Source organism: Dendropsophus ebraccatus, chromosome 3 (genome assembly GCF_027789765.1).
Source record: "Dendropsophus ebraccatus isolate aDenEbr1 chromosome 3, aDenEbr1.pat, whole genome shotgun sequence".
Taxonomy (NCBI): Eukaryota; Metazoa; Chordata; class Amphibia; order Anura; family Hylidae; genus Dendropsophus; species Dendropsophus ebraccatus.
In genome coordinates, this window is record NC_091456.1 from 34,435,296 (window position 1) to 34,459,314 (window position 24,019).

Below are 24,019 nucleotides of genomic sequence, written 5' to 3' on the forward strand. Positions count from 1 at the left end.
CTTGCGCGTAGGGATCTAGGCGCCATCTTTGTTACGGGCAAACGGTATTTCAGTAAACCGTCACCGAGACTTCTTTGCGGCCTCCATAAGTAATAAGAGACTCGGGGTGACGCACAGGTTACACTTGTCTCGTGTTTTGAGAAGTTCTCCGCTTTCTAGTTAGAAGGGGGGTGGCTTGTGTTGGTTTCCACAGTCAACATGGCCGCCATGACAGGCGCAGACAGGAAGTGCGTCAGCGAGGGGGCGGAAGTGGTGGCCGTAGCTGGGTGGTTCCAGTTTTTTTTGGCCTGAGGGAAGTTTATCGGGTTTGATGGTGAGTATAAAACATTCCCTATAACTCAGTGTGACGTAGAGGGGTAGAAGCGGCGGGGACGGGGCCTGTAGTCCGGCCATGAGCTCCGTGTACACGGCTATAACCGGCTGTGGTGCTGCCCGGCTACTGCGCACTGTCTATGGATGTGCCTTGTTATAGCTACAGCACTAGGTTCATGGTTATGTGGGTGGTAGGTGACACTTATACCTATATAGTAGGGGTAGGCAACCCTGGCTCTCCAGCTGTTGCAAAACTACAACTCCCATCATGCTTGGACAGCCAAAGCTTTAGCTCTTACACTCCAGGCATGATGGGAGTTGTAGTTTTGCAACAGCTGGAGAGCCAGGGTTCCCTACCCCTACTATATAGCATCATCTCCAGTTATTATACAGATCAGATGGTGTATGAGGGGTGATCTCTGCTGCCAGTGATAGGACCAGTCATTTACCCTGTTCCTGTAGCCACAGCTGTATACACCCCAGGCAATGCTCTGTGAGCTCACCCCTATTATAGAGACTCTTACAGACACACGTCCCTAGTGTGGCCAGAGCTCCATTTATTTGGGGGTCAGTGTTACCCTGTTGCCAGGGTTTTGGTGGTGGTCCCAGCAGTTGGACTCCTACTGCTCAGCCTGGGGCTGGGAGATATGACAAAAAAATAAAATCTCGATTTTAAAATTTTTTGGGACGATTCTTGATTTAAATCTTTTTTCTAAATTCAATAAAAACTTTTATCGCAGCACTAGATACTGTTTTAATGACGTTTGAGACAACAACTGTATTACTTCCCAGTGTAACAGTGCTCCCCCTGTGACTAGGGGGGACTGGGGGTGACAGAGGGGGGCGACTGAGGGGGACTGGGGCAGGAGTGCACATAGCCCTCCTCCTCTCACCCCAGCACACAGGTTCTCCTCCTGGCCACACATGCAGGTCCCCGGTCTCTAGAGGAGGCAGCAAGGACTGCAGGATAGGGTGATTACACTGTACAGCTCCAGGACCTGCAGCGATGTCCCTGCTGTCTCCTCCAGGGAGCGGGACGCTGTGTGTAAGGGGCGGGGGCAGGTCAGCAGCTCCTGGAGGCCGACCACGCCACATCTCTCGGGATTGCCCTCCCGCCTGCTGCATCTCTCGGGACTGCCCGGCCGCACACCGCCCCTCTCCAGACTGTTCTGCCGGCTGTCCGACACTGTACCACTCCGCCCACTGGACTCCGAAACACACAATGATCATGGATTTTTGTAAATAAATTACAAGTTATACTGAATTTTTTTCTCATTAAAGATTCCAGCCTCTACAGAGCAGAGAGCCCCTCTAAGAGCAACAACCACTGTGGCCGTCCATTGTTGGTCATACATCTGACATGTCAGTGGCAGGTTTGGGCAACTAGTGTAAAGTGTCCGGGCACCTAAACGTTGTGTTCTTATTGATTGAATAAGGGCTGGATGTCTGTGATATACCATGGCACACCACAGAAAAGTATCGGGTGAATTCACACTACGGAATCCGTGCGGATAAGTTCCAGCAGATTCTGTCGCTTGTTCGCGGCAGTGCACCTCCCCGCCCGTGCCATAAACACCCTTCTATGGCCGGGCGGATTCTGTTTTCTGCCGAAAGAACTAACATGTAAATTCTTTTGGCGGAGAGCGGAATCTGCCCGGCCATAAAATGGTGTCTATGGAGCCGCAAGCAGGTACGAGCAACAGAATCCGCCGGAACTTATCCTCACGGATTCCATAGCGTGAACCCACCCTTACACATCAGCAAACCCATTCACTTTATTGAATTGTACATAGTCTGCTAGTTGCTAGGTTTGATCTATTTTCTAAACATTTACTTTTGGCTTACGTGAAGGTCTCCAGCTGCCCTGCACCTCTCTAGATTGAAATGCACCAGCAGCATGGATCCAGATGATGGAAATGACCATTGGATTTAGCCACTTTACTATGCAGTGAATTGCTCTGTTATATTACTGGCAGTATTAGAGATGAGCGAACCTCAAGCATTCAGCATTTGTTTACAGTGGCTGAAGAAGTTAGATGTCCTGGAAAACACGGCTACTCTCTATGACCATCGGTCACTCTCTGTTATGACACACAGCACTAGCAAAATGCTCAGATTTGACACCGGCAGAGTAATAGTAATCTGTTTTGTTTTTTTTCTATTACAGGAAGAGATGTCAGGGGAGAGTGTGGTGACCTCTGTGGTGCCTGCTGCTACAACCCGCACCACCTCTTTTAAGTGTGCCAGCACCAGTTCCAAATATGTGAAGCTTAATGTAGGGGGGGGCTTGTATTACACCACCATGCAGACCCTCACCAAGCAGGACACTATGCTCAAAGCAATGTTCAGTGGGAGAATGGAAGTGCTGACAGACAGTGAAGGTAAGAGTCATTTATCTTTGTAATCTATTTATCTGCTGCTATTCATGGTCTGAAGCTTCATTAGTACAGCATCCCAGGATGAAGCATATATGTGAAGTATACTGTGGTAGCCTACAGAGACAGACTGTGGTTAGTCTCAGACTTCTGCCGCCACTATTTGCCTACTCCCCCTGTGCCGGTGAACATATGAGCCGGCCGGCATGGGGGGGAGTAGGCGAGTAGTTGTCTTCTGCGCTCCTGTTATCTGTGAGCGGGGCTGCTGCACTTTGGGGGATCTGCGCCACAATTCTCATCTGGTCATCGTGGCACAGATGGTGTGAATGAGGCCTTAGATGGCCGATGTGCAGCCACATAGAGAGGTCAATGCTTGTTTACAGTGCCTTTACTCAATTGCACTGGGAAGCATGAACAATATTTATATTGTTTGTGCAGCTATTAAGTGCATTGTTATAGGTCACACATCTCCTGTTTAGACAGTGTGGTGTGCAATTTATAACACTGGTTTTACCAGCCGCACAAAAAAATCAGCTGATAAGGGAGTTTGCTTGTTTGTCAGCTGAGCGCTGGACGGCAGCCTCTCCCCCAGGTACTGTATATAAGAATATACAGTACACAGGGGGAACAGGACCTGGCTCTGTATAGGGGCAGCACATGATTAGAGCCGGGGATTAAGAACTGCAGGGCTTAGACAGCCCTTTAAGGCATGCTGTCGAGTGATGGCTGCTGCCTTATCTAGTTATTTTCGACAAAGCCATTTTGTTGCACTGGTACATGTACTAGATAGTTATCCTCCCCCCTTACTCTTAGTACAGATGTATAGGGGTAATGATAATGCAGCAGCAGCTGGAATTATCAAGCAAATATTTCCTAAAAACAAAGTCATAGAGGGACTTTGTGAAGCATTATTACTGTAGGAAGGTTCTTTGCTGCCCATAGTGACCAATCACAATTCCGATTCTTTCTACCAGGACTAAAGAATATTTGAAAGCTGAGCTGTGGTTGGTTTCTATGGGAAACAAATGATGTTCTGTAAAAGCCCTATTACACAGAGCGATTATCTGCCCATCAGGCGATTAGACATATTATCGCTCCGTGTAATAACGACAACGATCAGCTGAAGAAACTATCCTTCATCATGAAGAATCTCCCCCCCCCCCCCCCCCCCCCCCCCCCCCCCCCCCCCCCCCCCTTTTCATCTCTTTACAGTTTATATTATATAGAAAAACCAAAGACCTAGGGTGAGGGGAGCAGATATGTGGTTCTAGCACATAGTGCAGTCATGGAGTCACTGTAATCTGGTTTGCTCCTGGGTGTGACCATTGAATAGCCATTGTTCTGAGATTTCTCTTCCTCTGGCTCCTTCCTTTTTCCTATTGACTCCTAAATTTCTGCCGAGTGATTATGTGCAAGTCTTACTGTTTCCATGTAACTAGCCAGAAAAATCTGATCATAAAAGTGTCCAAAGCTTTTTAGGGTAGGAAAGTTATTCCATATCTGCATTCCTTTTCAACATGTAACCACTGATAGATCACACCATTTAATAATAATAACACAAATATATATATATTACACTGAGGTGCCTTTACATTTTTGTAAACTCAGTTTTTTTAAGTTCATTGTTAAAACCTGCACAAAATGTTGGGAACGTTTAGAGGTTTTCAGAGGGTTATTGTTAAAGGGGTATGCCGGCCAAAATCTTTTTCTTTTAAATCAACTGGTGTCAGAAAGTTATATAGATTTGTAATTTACTTTTTCTTTTTTTTTTTTTTTTTTTAAATCTCCAGTATTCCAGTACTTATCATCTGCTTTATGTTCGACAGGAAGTGGTGTACTTTTTTCAGTCTGACACAGAGCTCTCTGCTGCCGCCTCTGTCCGAGACAGGAACTGTCCAGAGCGGAGAGGTTTTCTATGGGAATTCTCTACTGCTCTGGACAGTTCCTGTCTCGGACAGAGATGTCAGCAGAGAGCACTGTGTCAGACTGGAAAGAATACACCACTTCCTGGAGGACATACAGCAGCTCATAAGTACTGTAAGACCGGAGATTTTTAAATAAAAGTAAATTACAACACTATATTAGCACTCTGGAATTAAGTGCGCTTTATAAATAAATAATAATAATAATATAAGTTTCTGAAAACAGTTGATTTAAAAGAAAAATAGGATAATGACTATGAGGGTCTAACACAGTCACTCCAACATACACGGTGAATAGAGCAGGAAGCAGAATGCTCTGTACATTGTGTAGTGGTCGTGCCCATCATAAAAATAAAAAGTCCTAGAAGACGCAATAAATCTAATTTATTGATTTACATTGTTTCAACTAGAAGAACCTCCCATTAAGTCAGCGTTGTGTTCTGTTCAGGTTGGATTCTTATAGACCGGTGCGGGAAGCATTTTGGGACCATACTGAATTACCTGAGAGATGGAGCTGTTCCACTTCCAGAAACACGGAGAGAAATCGAAGAACTCTTGGCAGAAGCAAAGTATTATTTGGTGCAGGGGCTGGCAGACGAGTGTCAGGCATCTCTTCAGGTAGGATATCCGTAATAAAGTCATGTGGTGTGTAACTTGGACAGATGCAGTATCTAGAGTATTTTACAGATATGTGACATGTTTAATAATGGTGTATAATGTGTATTGTATACAGAGGTTAGTTTTTGTTTTGCTTTTTTTTTTTTTTTTTTTTTTTAAGAATTTTGCAACTAAGCTGCTGTTTGACTCCCAGTGAGTATAACTTGGAAAAGAGTAAGGGGATATTGGGGCTAACTGCAGACTTATCTGTCAATTTATGGGTGAAGATTAATTTAGGGGTCTTGTTTCATATTTTTGCCCGGCTGTTTGAGCCTTAGGCTCCGTGCACACAAAGCAAAAGTGTTGGAATTCCGCCAGCTTCCCTGTCATAATGACAGTCTATGGGAGGCTCGCGCGCCTCCTCTTTCAGCGTCTCTCCACGCTAAAGAATGAACATGTTCATTCTTCACTGTGGAGAGAGGAGGCGCGCGAGCCTCCCATAGACTGTCATTATGACAGGGAAGCTGGCGGAATTCTGCCACTTTTGCTTTGTGTGCACGGAGCCTAAGGCAGGGAGGCTGGCGGTATTCCGCGGGGCCTTAAATGGGTACTCCGGGCCAGCTTTATAATCCGTATCTGGCCAGGGAGGGGGTGGAAATAGAAGGCTCGGGTGACTTACCTCCCCAATTCCAGCGCCGGCTCACGGATCGCGCCGCCCCATACACCCATCCCCCGGACGCTTCCTGGACTGAGCTGCGGCTTGAGACGTGACGTCTCAAGGCAGCTCAGTCATTTAGCGGTCATAGCGAAGTCCCGTCTCAGCCGCTGAATGACTGAGCTGCCTTGAGACGTCACATCTCAAGCCACAGCTCAGTCCAGTAAGCGGCCGCGGGACAGCTGTAGGGGGCGGCGCGATCAGGGAGCCGGCGCTGGAACCAGGGAGGTAAGTCACCGGTGCCTTCTATTTCCACCCCCTCCCCAGCCAGATATGGATTATATAGCTGGCCCGGAGTACCCCTTTAAGGTCTCCATACACCTGTAGACTTATATCTGCCCAATCCGTTGCTTGTGGCGGATTCAGCCACCAATGTAAGATGTATGGCGCCATCCAGAACAACCACCAACAGATTATGTCGGTGGTGATAGGGATTGGCTGTGATGGAAAATCATGGTCAACCCCTTTGTTCAGAGAGACATAAGCTGCAGCATGAGCAACAGTCGGCTGTGCCAAACGTTTCTATGTGTGAGGAGGGACGGGCAGTAGGAGAGAACTGACGGTTGTCGATTCTTAAAGGTGTATAGGGACCTTTATTGTATTAGGCTGCAAACACACAGGACGGAGCCGCAGCGGATTTGCAGTAAAATCTGCTGCAGATCTCTGACCTGTAGTTTGTATGGAAGACATACTCGCAGCGGGACAGACATCCCGCTGAGAGTATGTAAGGAGACCCTCGCCCCGCTGAGCAGGTAATGTATACGCTCCGGCCGACGGGGGGTTAACGGGGCGGTCTCCTTACATACTTGCAGCAGGATGGACATGTCTTCCCATAGACATTACAGGCCAGGCATCCACAGCGGATTCGCAGCAAGAAATCCCGTGTTTGCAGCAACAAGAGAAATGTCCGTTTGATATCACTAATAAATTTCCATAATGTTTTCATTCTACAGAATAAAAATGTATATGAACCTTTCTGCAAAGTCCCTGTGATCACATCGTCAAAAGAGGAGCAGAAGTTAATAGCTACCTCAAATAAGGTCAGAAAGACACGTGGGGCTCTGAATTGTTGTATTACTGACATGGGGGGCATAGAGGATCAGTTGAAGTTCACATATAACACTACTGTCTTTATTACCTATCATTGCAACAATGTGTAATAGTTTTCCAAAATATGATCCTTTGCGTACTGTGCTTAACTTTTAATGCAGTTCTTTTTAAATTCAGCCTTAAGGGCCGTATGACACGGCCTGATATTTCAGAGCAAGCTTGCCCTTTGTTCCCCCGCTCGCTGTTGGGTAGTCTGCCTGGATGATCTACAAATGGCCCATAGGGGAGAGATCGTTGGTCTGCTGCCGCCACTCCTGTTGCTCGGAGCCACAGCCAGCAGACTGTCGCTATTGTTAATAGGATTTGAGGTTATACTTTAAATCAACAATTAGCCAACATCGGGCATGTCAGCTCATTTAAAACATTACCTATTACACAAAACGTTTATCGGCCGGAACAGCCAGTAATCTGCCAAGTACGGCCAATAATGGCTTTGTGTAAAAGTACCCTAACAGTTGGAGAGGTGGGCTGAGCCGCAGCAGCATGCTTCCTCCCCACCCTGGTTTTACCAATTGATGTACATGTTGTGGAGGAGGTGTGCGCTGCAGCTTGGCGCTGCCTGTCCTATTGCCGCAATAAATTATAAAGGAGCTGCATTATAAGTCTACAAACAACAATTACAGTAACCAAAGGTATAGTCTTTTGTTCTCTTATTATACCGTAACTGCTTGGGTCTGCAGCTCCGTATCTCATACGGAGCTAACAGATTCCCTTAAAGGGCCAGTTCACATGGAGTAAAACTGGTAGAATTCCACATCAGAACTCTCCGCCATGATATCCCGCCAGACTCGGTGTCATACAGGCTGTCTATGGGAGAGCTCGCGCCCCTCATCTCTCCACACCTCTACACTCAAAGAATTCACGTTTGGCAGGATTCTGCAGCGGAGAGTTCCGTCATGGAATTCTTCCAGTTTTTTTCCATGTGAACTGGCCCTAATTGCTAACTTCAGAATGAAGGTTGTTGGTAGCATCACTGAGATATGATTTTTCTTACAGCCTGCAGTCAAGTTACTATATAACAGAAGCAATAACAAGTATTCCTATACCAGGTAGGGTTCCTCCATGTATTGTGCACAGTTTCACCCAGAGCGGGTTCTCAATGGGGGAGATTTATGAAAGGGTGTAAATATACACCTGGTGTAAACTGAACCAATCACAGCTCCTCTTCTATTTTGCCAGAGCTGAAAGCTGAGCTGTGATTGGTTGCTGTGGGCATTTTACACCAGGTGTATATTTACACCCTTTCATAAATCTCCCCCAATGTGTTTATAATGTATAAAGCTGGTTTATGTCACCACCATGTCTAGTTACATTGTCCAGGTCTTTAGTTGTATGTCTAGTTACAGTAGACTTATACATTCATAGAAATGGAAAATATCACAAAATAGAAACAAGGCTTACATTAAAAAGTGACTTTTTTATTTGTTAATTGTAATGTATAAATGCTCATCTTAACCAGAAAAGTTTCAGAGTAATTGTACTTGCCCAAACCCTGAAAAAGTAACTACAGTAAAATGTCAATACTCCCAACATCCTCCGGACCCCCAGAGTTATAGACTACTCATAATTCAGAATTTTCACACAAGCGTTTTATATGTACTTATACACAAACTTCCTATACAAATACTGGGTGCTTATTTGGTTATGGTGGCAGGCACTGCTGTTCTTAAAACCAATAGAGATCAGCACTACAGTGGATAAAGGTACCATAGGTTGATATGCTGACACCTTGTTCCTAAAGCCTGTAGTATTAGTAGTGTAAGTATTGGGCCTACACTTGGCATATATATCTTTATGAAGTATCTAACAGTGTTTCTCAACTCCAGTCCTTACTGAGTTTGCTCATCGCTACCATTATGTCATATGATCGCGTCTTTTATGATCACGTCTGTGAACAGGTCATGTGTTTTTAACAACATTTGAACCCATTCGGCTACTCTCACATGGTATTTATTTAAGTCAATCAAAAATAAACTAAAAAGATCTGCATATTTTCCGTGTCGTGGACTAGTGTTAAAGTGACCTTGAAGTAGGTTTACCCAAAGAAAGTTGTTATGACGTGATAAATCCCTGATCACTGGGGACCTGACCACTGGGATGTTCACTGATCCCCAGAACAGGTAGGCTCCAGTCCCAATGGACTGTCAATGGAGAGGCTGTTATATTTGAGCACACTCCTTTATGCACATCACTGGGGAGTAAGGGCCAACTCCTCTTACCCTGCAGCTTGCGTGTGGTAGGATTGGTAATTATACTTGTTTCCTTTTTTATTTGCAGTAACTCTGATGACAACATGCTCAAGAATATCGAGCTGTTTGACAAGTTGTCATTGCGGTTTAATGGAAGGGTGTTGTTCATTAAAGATGTGATCGGTGATGAAATCTGCTGTTGGTCATTCTATGGACAAGGTCGAAAAATTGCGGAGGTGTGCTGTACATCCATTGTGTATGCTACAGAGAAGAAACAAACTAAGGTAGGTTTATTTGTTAACCTGCAGCAAAGCAGTTAAAGGTGTGGTCCAGGATTAGAAAAAAAACACACCTGTCCCCTGGCTATGTGTACCTTCGCTGGAGTAACAGGCGCAGCTGATGACTGTGACATCCTTTCCTGACTAGAGTTGAGCGAGCATGCTCGTCCGAGCTTGGTACTCATTCGGGTACTCGATGGTGCTCGTTACTCGGACGAGCATCTCGCGATACTCAAGGCAATGGCATCTTTCTTTTCCTGAATGTTTGGCAGCTTTTTTCAGCCAATCATCATGCAGGAGAGTCTTTAGGAGCTCGTAGCATCACGTAAGAACCCTACATGTCGATAGCAGTGATTGGCTGGCCAGATCAGATGACCTGGGCATTTAAGAATGAGGTCACGCGGTGCTCACGTCAGATGCAGGCTGGAAGAGATTAGTGAGAGTGTTAGGCAGGGAATTAGTGTGCAGTTAGGCAGGAATCATCCACAAATAACCCAACAGTCCTTCTAAGGGCTTAAAATTATTAAAACTTTTTTTTTTTTTTTGCTACTCTTGGCTGCTGGCTTGGACTTTTAGTGCAGCTGTCAGTAGTCAATTTGTCCTGTTGCTTACGTTCCCTTTGCTGTCTGGGATCTGTAGTTCAGCTATACCTATCCTCATTGTGCTGCGTCCTGTGCATGTGGGGCCTTTAAAAAAAAAAAAAAAAAAAAAAAAGCACCAGTTACACACATACTCTATACGCCCATTTTGGTCTGGGTTAGCAAAATTGTATTGAGGGCCACCACCAGGCTGTTGCCCATAATTTGGTGTAATGTTGCGATTAGCCAGCCCCAGAGGCATCCATACATGCTGCCCCTGCTGTTTCCTGTCCATTTATGTGGTGTTTCCATCATTTTCTGAAGTTTCCAGGTTTTCAGGTAACCTTCATTGGGCCGAGCTTTGGTCCCCTGCAAAAATGCTCGAGTTTCCTATTGACTTCAGTGGGGTTTCTTACTCGAAACGAGCACCCGAGCATCGGAAAAAATTTGTCTCGAGTATCGAGCACCCGAGCATTTTATTACTCGCTCATCTCTATTCTTGACTTAGCCAGCCATGTTTTTTCTAATCATTGAGGACCACTTTAAGTTCAGTGTGGCCTATTGAGTTTTTTTTTACTGTACCTATTACCAAGTGAACAATAGTAATACAACTACCGTTTGATGTATAGTTACAGTGTTTCCTTAAAGGGAACCTGACGTTACTTTCATACTGCTCGAACCACTAGTAATCAGGGTGATCACTAGCGTCTTCTTCTTGACCTGCCAGCCTCCCAGACAGGGAGAGACCTATCAGTCAAGGTTCGTGGGGTGGGAAGAAGCCCTGGAGGACCACCCTGATTACTTGCGGTTCAGGCAGCATGAAAGGAATGACTGGATCCCTTCAAAGGAGTTTTCCACAACGTTGGGTTACTCCATTTAAAGTGCTGCTAATTTGTAAAATAATTGGGTTTCAACAGCAGCAGTGTGAGGGCACGGCGTATATACTGACTCCCGTGCTGCAGACTAACCATGATACTTGGTCTTTTAGGTTGAGTTTCCAGAGGCAAGAATTTATGAAGAGACTCTCAACATTTTACTGTATGAGGCACAGGATGGACGGGGACCAGACAATGCTCTACTTGAGGCCACAGGAGGGGCAGCTGGTCGCTCTCATCACCTTGATGATGATGATGAGCGGGATCGCATCGAAAGAGTAAGACGGATTCACATCAAGTGACCAGATGACAGGGCTCATCTTCACCAGTAGGACTTGTCCACCTTGACTACGTTTTCTCCGTCCACAAAACAGTCTGCTCTGGTTCATCCCAGTCTACATGGGGGGGAAAAGTTAAGTTGGTTGTAAATGACAACTACCTGTGAGTTTTGGGTCCAGCCTCATCTGTTACACTTTGTGACTTATTTATATCACTTTGAAGGGACAGGGACCTAACTTGAATGTGTATCCTTTTTTTTTAATATAGTATATACGGACTTCCCCAGCCCCAAAGCAACTGCTGGTTGTAGTAATGTAATCTTGCCAGCAAAGTGCTGACATAGGATGTTTCAGGTGTGGCAAATGAAGGTGAATTTGTCTCCAGATGGACTAAATATATTGCCTTAATGCATTGCTTGATAGTCTGTGGTACCCAGTGACATATACTGTATGTAGACCAAGAAAAATCTTGTATACTTCCGCTCAGTGCAATTAATTTCATTAGATGATTTTGGAGGTAACTCGTCTTCATTGGTTTGCATTCAGCGGCTGATGCTGTACACCTGGTGAGCCCTGTTTAGTAGGTATGATGGATGTCAGTCGTAGCTTTACTTCAATTATAAACGTTAACAGCTCTACCGGATCCAAAAAGGAGGATGATTCTTACCACCCTGCAAGCAATGCTCCTTCAAGTGTTTTTATGTCCAGATTAATATTCTATATATTTTTCTTTGTTTTACGTAGCATTAGACTCCTATATGTATAAAATAATTTATATTGTCCCTAATCCCCAATAAACACAAATATGGACGCTTTTGAATTTTTGCTTCTTGTATTCATATATGAATGTAGCTCTGTTACCCCTCCATATGGCTTCTAAGCCGGCTATGTACAGTTCACCTAAAATTCTGGTAAGATGTGATTGTGTTGAACAGCACAGCTGTATATTTTTATGTATAGATGTATCCAGGGCTACACTATGTGGAGGCCCACTCCACAGCTCTGGATGGTAGCCAAGGTTAACATGATCCCTGTCATTTAGAACATTGCATTAAATGCATCATTGTGATCAAGTTAAAGGGGTTATACAAAAATACGCCCACTGTCTTCCAGAGACAGCAGCGGTCATGTCTCTGGTTCAGGTGTAGTTTCCAATAAGCGCTGCGGAATCTGTTGGCGCTATACAAATAAATATTATTATTATTATTATTATTATTAAGCTTCATTCACTTCAATGGAACTGTGTTACAAAACTTGCACCCAAACGGGAGACAAGAGCGGTGCTGTCTCTGGAAGAAAGTGGCCATGTTTTTGTAGTGCTGAATTACTCCTTATCAACTGGATACATCTGTATGACTAGACCACTGGTCCAACTTTTAAAGTATGCTGCCAGCATGAGACTTGAAGTTCCACATCTGTTGGAAAGAATAAAGGTTGGAAACAATTGGATTACACGGACATTAACAGTTTCTGTAAATTTTTTTTGTTTTAAATTGACAAATGTTAAAAAACATTACAACAGATGCCATTTTATCAGAGCAACACCATGAGTTAACTTGGTAAACCTGTAAAAGTCCTGTCATTGTATATATATATCGGCCTTCCCTACCTCTGCCTCTCCTGCAGTTGTGGTCAGTGCATAATGTGAAGTGTTGATTTGCAGCAACTGGAGAGCTACAGGTTGGGGGACACTGATATAAATGGTTTCCAGATAAAGACTTGTAGGCAAATAATAGTATATCGTAATTCAAAAGTTATTTTAGGTGCATGCCAATATACTAATGTGGAAATAACACCAAGAATGTTCAGGAGGTCACAAGGTCATCGATAACTTTGACAGTACATATGTAGTTGTATGATGAACATGTTTTATTACCTTGCTGTTTTAAATCATTTCTTTTTTTTCTTCTAATGACATGTAATAAGGCCAACATTATGTTCATATTGTTAGGTACTTTCAGGGATCCCTAGTACCGATCTACCATTGAATAGCACAAGTGTCTGTCAATTGTCATTCTGAAATAGCAACGTGGTTTGGGAATAAAAACATCTAAGCTGTGGGACGCATCTTGATAAGCTCTTAGAACACTTTTCTTTTTCTTGAACCAAAGTAATAGGAAACTACACGGCTCAATGGAACAGCAAAGTGGATTGGAGTCTCACATAGATAAATGCTTGCTGCACAGTCCCAGTACTGTATTAGATGTCATCCTCAGGTTATGCCGAACTTCATTTGGATTTTAATCTTGGCGATGTCTGAAATGCAATAATGTCAGTATTTATTTAGTATGCAAGACTAGTTGGATGCAGCCTTTGGGTTTCCTGGAAGACATGGATACAGCCATAGGCTATATCCATATTTTCCCACACTCCCTAGGGCTACATCCAACTTCATCCACCAGTATTCAAATGCCAAACAATCAAACTCAAGCATGCCTATGGCTCAATCTGTGTATCCCAGGACCCCCCCCCCAGGACCCCCTGTATTTAATTTTGTCAGCCACCAGTATTTAAATGCCAAAAAAGCTTAAGTCACGCTCATCTCTATGTGCAGCGTACTCCCTGCGTACAGGTTTATGAGGAAAAAAGATCCAATGTTTTCTGCAGGGCTGGATCATGATGTTTTTCTTGGTGGGCTTTGCAATCGCCCTTGGCCAAGTGTAGATCTGAGCACCGCAATCCTTATACAGGTGAGCTGGCTGTTACATTTCTTTGTTACTTGTACAGGTATGTGTGCAGAGAAAATCCTGATTCAATGAACTTGCATCCAACAATGATAGATTTGAAAGGCTGCACGACTCATCATGCCGCCTTCAGGCTTAGTAATGAATGTCGATCACGGAGATCAGCACTCATCACGAGCACTGCTTGGTCTGTCCTAAAAGGGCTTTGTTAGGAATAACAAATGGCTTATATCACAGTCTTGGTCTTTTTCACAATATAAAATATGGATATATTTGGGGTATAAAGCTTGATGATGAGGAGTGACTCCCCCCGTGTGTATCTTACCACAGTGAGGTGTCCATTCTTGGCCTTGTACACCTGGTACTCTGTTGCCGTCGTGAAATCAATGAGTCCGCTCTTGTTTTGAAAAATAAATTTGATGCTAGGAAGTAAAAAGTAATAGTGTATTATTCTCAGATACATAATAATCTAGACCAACACACAGGATGTGAAATGGGTCAGTGTAACAAACCGGCACCAACCTCACAATTACCTTATCCCATTTTATTTATATTAATGGACATTACATGTCGATATACAAATTGTTTGACACCTTTTCTGCTTGTCTACGCTGCTCCTAGCCCCATATTAAAACCTTTACAAATGATCCCAGTTTTACATGGCATCTCCCAGCATGCATTGCACCTCAATGCCAACTGCCAGAAACCCACCCCTGTCTTGCAGTATCTGCCCACCACTGGCTTGATCTACTTCTGCTTTGCACAATAAGCACAGTATCTATTCTACTCAGGAGAGGCGGTTGCTTCCCCGCCCCTGGCCAGGTGATCACTGTGTGATGTAACTGGTGGCTGGATTACAGCTTGCCTGGCAATAGAAGAGACAGAGATCATGTGACCACTGTCTCAGAAGGGAGGGGGAGGACATAGTGGACAGGAAGAAAGGATTTTCAGCAGCTTCAGGGTGTGAGTCAGGATGTGCTGCAGACAAACAGGCCATTTCATGTAATAGAAACTTATTACAAATAAGTACAGATTATGGGTAGGGAATAAACAGGGCTAATGGGGTACTTCGGGCCAGAGTAATTTTTATTGTACGGCCGGGTCCCGGATCGCGCCGCCCCTTTCTCCCATCCGGCTGCTGCTTCCTGGTCTGAGCTGCGGCTTGAGAAGTGACGTCTCAAGGCAGCGCAGCCATTTAGCTGTTGTAGCAAGATCCCGCCTCGGCCGCTAAATGGCTGAGATGCCTTGGGGAAGCTGCAGCCGGACAGGAGAAGGGGGCAGCGTGATCTGGGACCCGGCGCTGGAACCGAGGAGGTAAGTGACTGGCGGCTTCTATATCTGCCCCCTCCCCAGCCGTACAATAAAAATGACCCCAGCCCGGAGTACCTTTTTAACTCTTTCTTAACCAGAGTTTCCCTTTAAAGGCTTCTGAACTCACTGGAAGCCTCAGCCTTTGTTGGAAGCTGTGCAGCAGAGACCTTACTATAGAAATAGGTACAGATTTTATTCATTCTGCACATAGACCTTGTTTTTTAGGAGGAATAGGACTGGGCTAGTAAAGCTGGCTATACACTTTCAATAACTGTAAGCCTTAGCCTTTCATTTGTTTGGCCAACAGTTATTTCTTGTGATCTCTCCATACACATGAACATTTAGCCAAATGTATTGTATTGTCTGTGGGTCGGGGTAAGCCATAGCCAGACTGCTGGCATCAGCTTATCGTGACCCTTCTTTCCACCACATAAGGCATCTGGATACTATTACACCCAGCAGTTCCCACCTGAGGCAGGTATACAGATAGGTTTCCAATCTTCATATCTTACCATCCTTTGCATATGTTGACAGCATCTTGTTTAGAAGCCAGCATGCACAGCTTGGTGACCACCTCAAAGATATGGTCACACTGTAATATAGCATCACCCTGTAGTCAAGAAAATTAGGAATATGTCACACTTTCACATTGATTTACGATTATCAGCTGGATAAAAATCACACAAAAAGTAATGTAGCGAAACCTCAATTCAATTTTACCGCATAATTACATTTTTTCATAGAATTAATACTTGGCTACAGCTGAATTCAGACCCTACTGCATAGATTGTGGACATTATACTTTGTGCCTATAAGCACCCCAATACGCATAAAGAACTCTCTCTAGTCCGATCATTCAGCATTTGACTACTGATGGCTGCAAGTTGGATGCAACCCTAAAGAGTCCAGGAAAACAGGGAAAAGGTCATAGGCTGTATCCATGTTTTTCTGGAATCCCTGGGGATGCATCCAACAACTTCAGCCACCAGTATTCAAATGCCGAATGATCGGACTTGCTCATCACATGCTCATCTATATTGGTTTGCATTGACACAGATTACAGCGAATGTACCACTAGGTACATAGCTTTGTGCTTTTTTACATAAATAGACTTGCACGGGGATGCTGGTGCCAAGGTCCTTTTTCTGTATCACGCCTGGTTCCAGTGCATGGTGCGAGTTTATTCCCAAGAACCAACCAAGTATGAAGCACTAGAGGGGGGCCCGCTGACCCCCCAGTGTGATGCAGAGATCATCACACTGGGGCCCCCAGTGCTTCATGCCTGCGCAGGCCTATTCATGTAAAAAATCATAAAGATGTAGCTAGTGGTACATTCTCTTTAAAGGAGACCTGTCACCCCCGCGCCGGGGTGACAGGCTATCGACCCCCAGCTAGATCCCCTTATAGTTACCGCATGTCACCGAGTTCCACTGCTGGTCCCGGGACGGAGATATCCCGGTGAGAAGCAGGCGCGCGCGCTGTGGAGATGGGTCCGGCGTCCATAGAGAATGAATTTAGCCGTGCGCGCGCAGCAGAGATGAGTCCGGCTCCATTCATTCTCTATGGACGTCGGACCCATCTCCACAGCGCGCGCCGGCTTCTCGCCGGAATATATCCGTCCCAGGACCGGCTCCGGCAGCGGGACTCGGCGACATGCGGTAACTATAAGGGGATCTAGCTGGGGGTCGAGAGCCTGTCACCCCGGCGCGGGGGGTGACAGGTCCTCTTTAAAGGGAACCTGTCACCCCCCGTGCCGGGGTGACAGGCTCCCGACCCCCCGTTAGAGCCCCATATACTTACCTAATCCCGCCGGGTCCCGCTTCTGGAGGTGGTCGGGTGACGGAGATCTCAGCCGCTGCAGCCCGGCGCGCGCGCTGAGAGATGAGTCCAACACCCATAGAGAATGACAGGAGAGTCCAGCGCTCCGTCATTCTCTATGGGTGTTGGACTCATTTCTCAGCGCGCGCGCCGGGCTGCAGCGGCTGAGATCTTCATCACCCGACCACCTCCAGAAGCGGGACCCGGCGGGATTAGGTGAGTATATGGGGCTCTAACGGGGGGTCGGGAGCCTGTCACCCCGGCACGGGGGGTGACAGGTTCCCTTTAAGGGTGCGTTCACACCTACAGGATCTGCAGCAGATCCGCAGCAGATTTGATGGTGCAGATTTGATGCTGTGTTCAGTTATTTAAATGAAATCAGCTGCGGATCCGGTAAGTGTGAACGTACCCTAAGGGTCTATGTAAGATAATTTACATAACTTCAAGATAAATAAGGATATTCAGTTATTCCACATTCTAGATAATAGACGATTTCATGTGAAATTCAGGAGAGGTTTCCTACCTTCTGCTTATTGTCTTCTGGAGATACATGAATGACTAAGAAGCCATCACTCAAGTTACTGACAGATATTTCTAGAAAAATATATATTCTGGTTAATAATTATTGACTATTTTTACAATTTATTTTATTCACAATACTATATTAGTCTGACACAGTGCTCTCCTGACATCCGACAGGAACGGTCCATATGAGTAGCAAATCCCTATAGAAAACCTCTCCTGCTTTGGACAGTTCCTGTCTCGGACAGAGGTGGCAGCAGAGAGCACTGTAAGGCTGAAAAAAATACACCACTTCCTGCAGAACGTTCAGCAGCTGACAAGTACTGGAAGACTTGAGATTTTTAAATAGAAGTAAATTAAAAATCTATATAACTTTCTGAAACCAGGTGATTTGAAAGAAATTTTTTTGACTGGATAACCACTTTAAATGTGAGCGGAATACTCCTTTAAAATGACGGCCGTCAAAAAACATCCAGAAAACAACATATTGTGAAGATAGTCTTAATATGTCAGCTTTATTTAGCCATCTGAGCTCCCTCATTACTCTGCTTTCTAGGAATAGAGATCCAGTAGGATCCTATTACATTGCAATATTATAACTTATTCTCTCTTGTCTGCAGACAAGGATTCAAAAACTCTTCTTTCCTTTACCTTTCAGGTTTGTGTATTCAATCTTCTGCTTGATCTTGGCTTGCTCGGTAATATATAGCGTTGTCTGCGTCAGCACGAGATTCCGAGGCCGAGCCTTGTATCCATTTCTGTCATACTTTATTACTGGAATGCCATACTAAGATATGGGGGAAAAAAAGTTATCCGGGTCTATGCAATCTCACTAACTGACTAGATACTGTATGGAGGAGCAAAAGCACAGAGAACATTACTGCCAAAATAATTTAATATTAATACATAAAATATGCTAATAAAAATTGCCTACCTTCATCTTGTCATATAACATGAGCTGATGGACTTTTGGACTGATATCCTGTTCAGCTAAGACATAAAAGAGTAAAAAATTCAGAATATCATCAGCATGATTCTCTTTCTCTATGTATATATATATATATATATATATATCATGCCATAATTAAAACGCATCAGTAATATAAAACCTATGTACTCTCACATACTTAACCGAGACTCTTCAAACGGCTGGTTGATACTTTGCTCGAAGCCTTCCTTCTTCCCTAGGAAAAGTTCACTGGCCACAACTTTCTGTCGCATCTGCATACATAGGAAAAGAATGAAGTTGATTGGCCAGATAGAATATAAAGGCGTTACTTACAGGACACACATTGCATGCTCTATGGATCAGGGACAAAATCTGGGAACAGGATCACTTTTCAGAGGTTACAATAAGCCTCGCCTTCCCTGAGAGCAGGGGCGTAACTACCACTATAGCAGCCATAGCGGCTGCTATGGGGCCCGCCGCATCAGGGGGCCCCATGGCCTGCTCCTGCAATACACTGGGCCCCCTGAGCCGTCATCATTTGCAGCATCGGGTGGCCCTGCTGGTCTCCTGGGTTTTGCAAATGTCCCTTTAACTGCAAGCACTCCTGACCAGAGCTAGCAGTTATGTAGTTATGACTTCACTTGACCGTTTAGTGGTCAGTCGGGGGGGGGGGGGGGGGGCAATCAAAAGTTTGCTATGGGGCCCAGCCATTTCTAGTTACGCCCCTGCCTGAGAGCTATGGGGGGATTTATCATTGTGCATGCCTTTTCTGTGGTGTACGCCTGCCGTATAGCCTGCGAAAGGGAGGCCGGGGGGAGGGGGGCGTGACAAGGTGGGAAGAAGGCATGGCCTCCTCCTGCGCTGTATTTATGAAGGTTTACGTCTGGAAACAGGTGTTTTTTGCGAACAACGAACGACGATTTAAGAACCTGTTAAAAGATCAAAATGAACGATTTACCGATCGTTCGCCGCGTTTACACGTACGATTATCGTTCGAATTCGATCGTTATCGTGCAAATTCGCACAATAATCACTCCGTGTAAACCCAGCATAACACAGAGAGATTTATCTGACAGATTATTGAACCTGTTCTCTGTTTATAATCTGTTCCTGGCTTTGGCTTTAATAATATGTCAAGTAAATCTGTCTGTGTAAAGGGACCCTTAGGGATAACTCTGGGAATGTCCTTGAGTGGCCAAACCAGAGCTCGGACTATAGCCCAGTTGAAAATCTCTGGAGAGATCTTAGAATGGCTTCACTGGTGATCCCCATCCAACCTGACTAGGGCTTGAGATGATCTGCAAAAACGAATGGTAGAAAATCCTTAAATCCAGGTCTACAAATCTTGTGTATCATACCTAAGAAGACTATAGGCTGTAATTGCTGTATAGAAGACTAAGAAGACTATAGGCTGTAAATTTACTTCAACCTAAGTACTGAGTAATCTGATCTGAGAAATCTAAATACTTATGTCAATGGAATATTTAAGTTTTCCTTTTCTAATAAATAAGCAAAGATTTCTGGCCTTCTGTTTTTTCACTTTGTCATTATGGGGCATTGAGTAGAATATTACTTGTTTGACTGCATTGTACCAGCTATAAGGTTTGGTAGAAAAGGGATAATTCTATGAGGCCGTTTTTCAGGGTTTGGCCTAGGCCCCTCAGCCCAGAACCTCTAGTAATACTGCCATTTGATTGTCCCATTTTTCAGCAGCAAGGTACAGTTAGTGTGGGCTAGCTGTCATCTGACTGGGCCTGGGTGATCTTACACAGTCAGATGACAGCAACTGCTGGGGCCGCCTGCTAGGCTTAACTTCTTAAAGGGGTTGTGTGTAGTATAAGTAAGTTTATTCACTTCATTTACTGACAGCAGCTCCCTGTGTACCCCATAGAGCTAAAATTAGACTCCCCTCCTCCAGACTGGGCTGCCCTGCTCTGTGGTGAGGCTTCCCATAAGATGGCCGACATGGAGGAGCATGTGACCATGCCATGCCTCCAGTGTCCACCATAGGAATATAAAGACTCAGTGGTGGACACTGGCATGGTCACATGCTCCTCCATGTCGGCCATCTTATGGACAGACTCACCACAGCAGGCAGCCCAGCTTGGAGGAGTCTGATTTTAGCTCTGTGAGGTACACAGGGAGCTGCTATCAGTATATACAGTCAGTACACTTACTAAGGCTATATTCACACAACATATGTTTTGAATAAATCACTGCCGTTGTTGCAGTTTGCAACAACGGACGTGATTTATTCAAATCATACATTGTATTTGAATTACTTGATTCCCGTCCGGAGCGTATACACATAGTATACGCTCTGGCCGGGATTCCATCCAGCTGCACGAAAAACTGACATGTCAGTTTTCTGCGGCCGCTATTTATTAAATAGCGGCCACACAAGACATGTCAGTTCACACAATGGAGCGTGCAGTTCCGGCCGCACGCTCCATTGAGTGCAGTGGTGAATTGGGATGCTGGCTCACACAGGTGCGTCCGCATCCGAATTCACCAAAAAGGAAGATCATCCGGCCGGTACTGCAGTACCAGCCAGGATGATCTTCAGTAACACCAGCCGTTCTGTGACCTGGCCGGGTCACAAACGACAGGTGTTATACATAGTGTGAACCCGGCCTAATACTGTACACTGAACTATTTTACTATAAAGTGTCCAACCCCTTTAACTGTATGCACTATCTGTATGTGTGTATGTGCACCAATACTTTTTTCCATAGTGTATAGTGTGAAAAGAATACAAAGTCAGAGTCATCAGCACTATTTTCTAATACAGCTGATTACATACCTGTTCTATTATTTGAGGAGTAATCGATCGGCAGTATTTCCTCACCAAGTTTCGGATGCATAGTTTATGCAGCAATTCTGAGGTCTAAAACAAAAGGGGAGAAACTTTTCATCTCAGTCTCCAAAAGATGTCATTCAATATGCATGTTAGAGAAATCTATATAAACCATGGGAAAGTGTTCGCCAAATTGTCGCAAATTTTTGCAACTTTTCTAAAAACTCACGCTGTCAACGTATCCTTACATTTCCAACCATTTCCAGTCATTTGTTATTTTTGGTGCAAAATACTGTCGGCCGTGAGCACACTTAGGGTCCTTTTACATGCACAGATAAATAATCACCTGTTTAGCGAACGACAAGTGAGGATTTTTTCTTTTAATGATTTAGATGAGAAGAAAAATCGCTGTGAAAAGTCATTAATGCGATCTTATCTATATACTGTGAACTATGAGTGTTAACACTGAAAGACTTAGATAACCTGCTGATAGCCCCCTATAGCGACCGGGACGCTGAGGAGGGAGGTATGTCTTTTACCTTCCTCCTCGGCGCCAGTCCCATGCTTTTAGTCAGGGTAAACTCCCCTCCTTAGCACCGTTAAAGTGTCACTGTCGGTTTTTGTTTTTTTTCTTGCAGAAATCAATAGTCCAGGCGATTTGAAAAAAACTTTGTAATTGGGTTTATTAGGCAAATATGCCATTATCTGCATTCAAAAATACTTTCCCCAGGCCCCCCCCCCTCCTCTCTTTCATTCACTGCTCATTATCAGGAAATCTCGACTAGTTTACATCAGTTGTGCTTTGTCTAATCTATGGAGAAGGGGAGGGAGATTTGTCGCCAGCAGAGAGCAGAGAACAAAGGATTACACAGTGGGAGCTGTGTAAAAGCGGTATTCAGATGTAGGTGAGGTAGGTGCTTACTTCAGAGGAGATAGCCCGATGATGTAGCTGTAAATTAACTCTTTGTTGTCCTGTTTTGGTGCCTTATCTCCCACCACCCCTCCCCTCTCCATAGAAAACAATGAAGACATGGGGGAGAGCTTGAAACTGTTTTTTCATGATAAAAATGCATTTTTTGGCTAATAAACCCAATTACAAAGTTTCTTAAAATCATCCTGTACTATTGATTTCTGCAAAAAAAATGAAACGACAGTGACACTTTAAGAGTACAGCATTAATTTTCATTAGCAGCAATAACGCAGCAGTGCTCCTATCGGTGCTCCCGAGCAAAGATTACTCCAACTAATAGTGTGGGTCCAGCATCAAGGAAATGACATACCTTCCTCCTCACCATCCCGGGCGCTATAGGGGACTATCAGCAGGTTAGATTAGTCTAATCTGCTGATAGTTCCCCTTTAAAGTGACTCTGTACCCACAATTTGACCTCCCCAAACCACTTGTACCTTCGGATAGCTGCTTTTAATCCAAGATCTGTCCTGGGCGTCCGTTCGGCAGGTGATGCAGTTATTGTCCTAAAAAACAACTTTTAAACTAGCAGCCCCATACCCTTTGGCCATGGCTTACATTGTGTATACATTAGGCTGGCACAACCTCTCTGTCCTTCCTCCCCACCCTCCTCATCATTAGAAATGCTCCAGGCAGATTGTCTCCTATTCATCAGCTGTGTAAGCCCGGCACATGGGCTGGATCGTTAAGCAGATGTGTAGTTTTCACTGCAGAGGAATAGGAAAAATGGTGAGGATGGGGAGGAGGGACGGAGAGGTTGTGCTAGCCTAATGCATACACAAACTAAGCCACGGCCAAAGGACACAGGGCTGCCAGTTTAAAAGTTGTTTTTTATGACAATAACTGCATCACCTGCCGAACAGACCCCAGGACAGATCTTCAATTAAAAGCAGCTATCCGAAGGTACAAGTGGTTTGGGGGGGGGGGCAGATTGTGGGTACAGAGTCGCTTTAACAATGATTTTTTTTCGTTCATAGTTTGATCATTGCCGCATTTACAGCAAAAGATTATTGTTTAAATTCGAATTATTTAACGAGTTTTTGCACGATAATCGTCCCATGTAAAAGGCCCTATACGCAATAGAACAAATACAAAGAACAATCAATTAGAATAAATTGAGCACTTCAACATGTTATACAGATATTAGTTAGCGTTACCTATGCAAACATTTTGGGGGAGATTTATTAAACTGGTGTAAAATAGAATTGTCATAGTTGCCCCTAGCAACCAATCAGATTCCATTCATTCCTTTCATTCCTCATAGACTCTTTGGAAAATGAAAGGTGGAATCTGATTGGTTGCTAGGGGCAACTAAGACAATTTTACTTTACACCAGTTTGATAAATCTCCCCCTTAGTTTTTTTTTTGCTTCCTATGTTTTTGTTTTCAATTTTTCTATTTAGTTACTTGCTGTTTCTTTCTGCTCTTCAAAATTTTGTCTCTAATATGTCTCAGTATATTTCTTCCATTTATGATAGGCATTTTTTTCTTACCTTTTCCATAGCTTTTGGAGGCTGTAGCCAGGTCTTGTCTAGTACATTTTTAGGCACGTGATCCTTTAGTTTCACGATGTAATTGTAATGCATCATGCAAAGAAATTCTCTATTACTGTCATTGGGCTTTCCATTCCGGTTTATGAAGCCACAAATGAACCTAAGAATTAAGAAAATGTTTAGAAACGTTGCTTTGTTGCCGATTCACACAACATTTAGCCTTGAAGGGAATTAGTTGTCACATTCATG

At 44.3% G+C, this 24,019-nt stretch overlaps 2 protein-coding genes across 6 annotated transcripts in view; one reads left to right on the forward strand and one right to left on the reverse strand.

Annotated features, from left to right (window-relative positions):
• The first annotated feature begins 80 nt into the window (after positions 1 to 80).
• On the forward strand, positions 81 to 12,049 carry KCTD10 (potassium channel tetramerization domain containing 10). The gene is made up of 7 exons (XM_069961382.1): positions 81 to 313; positions 2,480 to 2,693; positions 5,058 to 5,227; positions 6,875 to 6,961; positions 8,028 to 8,080; positions 9,309 to 9,504; positions 11,065 to 12,049. Exons 1-7 carry the CDS (start codon positions 311 to 313, stop codon positions 11,251 to 11,253), a joined length of 912 nt encoding a protein of 303 aa, XP_069817483.1. The 5' UTR covers positions 81 to 310; the 3' UTR covers positions 11,254 to 12,049.
• A 728-nt stretch (positions 12,050 to 12,777) lies between these two features.
• The window catches only part of MYO1H (myosin IH), a 111,909-nt gene continuing 100,667 nt past the window's right edge, over positions 12,778 to 24,019 (reverse strand). For all 5 annotated transcript variants that reach the window (XM_069961379.1, XM_069961375.1, XM_069961377.1 and 2 more), the window contains 9 exons: positions 23,771 to 23,930; positions 21,317 to 21,400; positions 18,692 to 18,785; positions 18,499 to 18,554; positions 18,216 to 18,351; positions 17,566 to 17,636; positions 15,737 to 15,834; positions 14,239 to 14,335; positions 12,778 to 13,485 (listed from right to left, as the gene is read on the reverse strand). In XM_069961379.1, the coding sequence (XP_069817480.1) occupies positions 13,459 to 13,485; positions 14,239 to 14,335; positions 15,737 to 15,834; positions 17,566 to 17,636; positions 18,216 to 18,351; positions 18,499 to 18,554; positions 18,692 to 18,785; positions 21,317 to 21,400; positions 23,771 to 23,930 (823 nt within the window). In that variant the 3' untranslated portion in view covers positions 12,778 to 13,458. The remainder of the gene's footprint in view (positions 13,486 to 14,238; positions 14,336 to 15,736; positions 15,835 to 17,565; positions 17,637 to 18,215; positions 18,352 to 18,498; positions 18,555 to 18,691; positions 18,786 to 21,316; positions 21,401 to 23,770; positions 23,931 to 24,019) is intronic.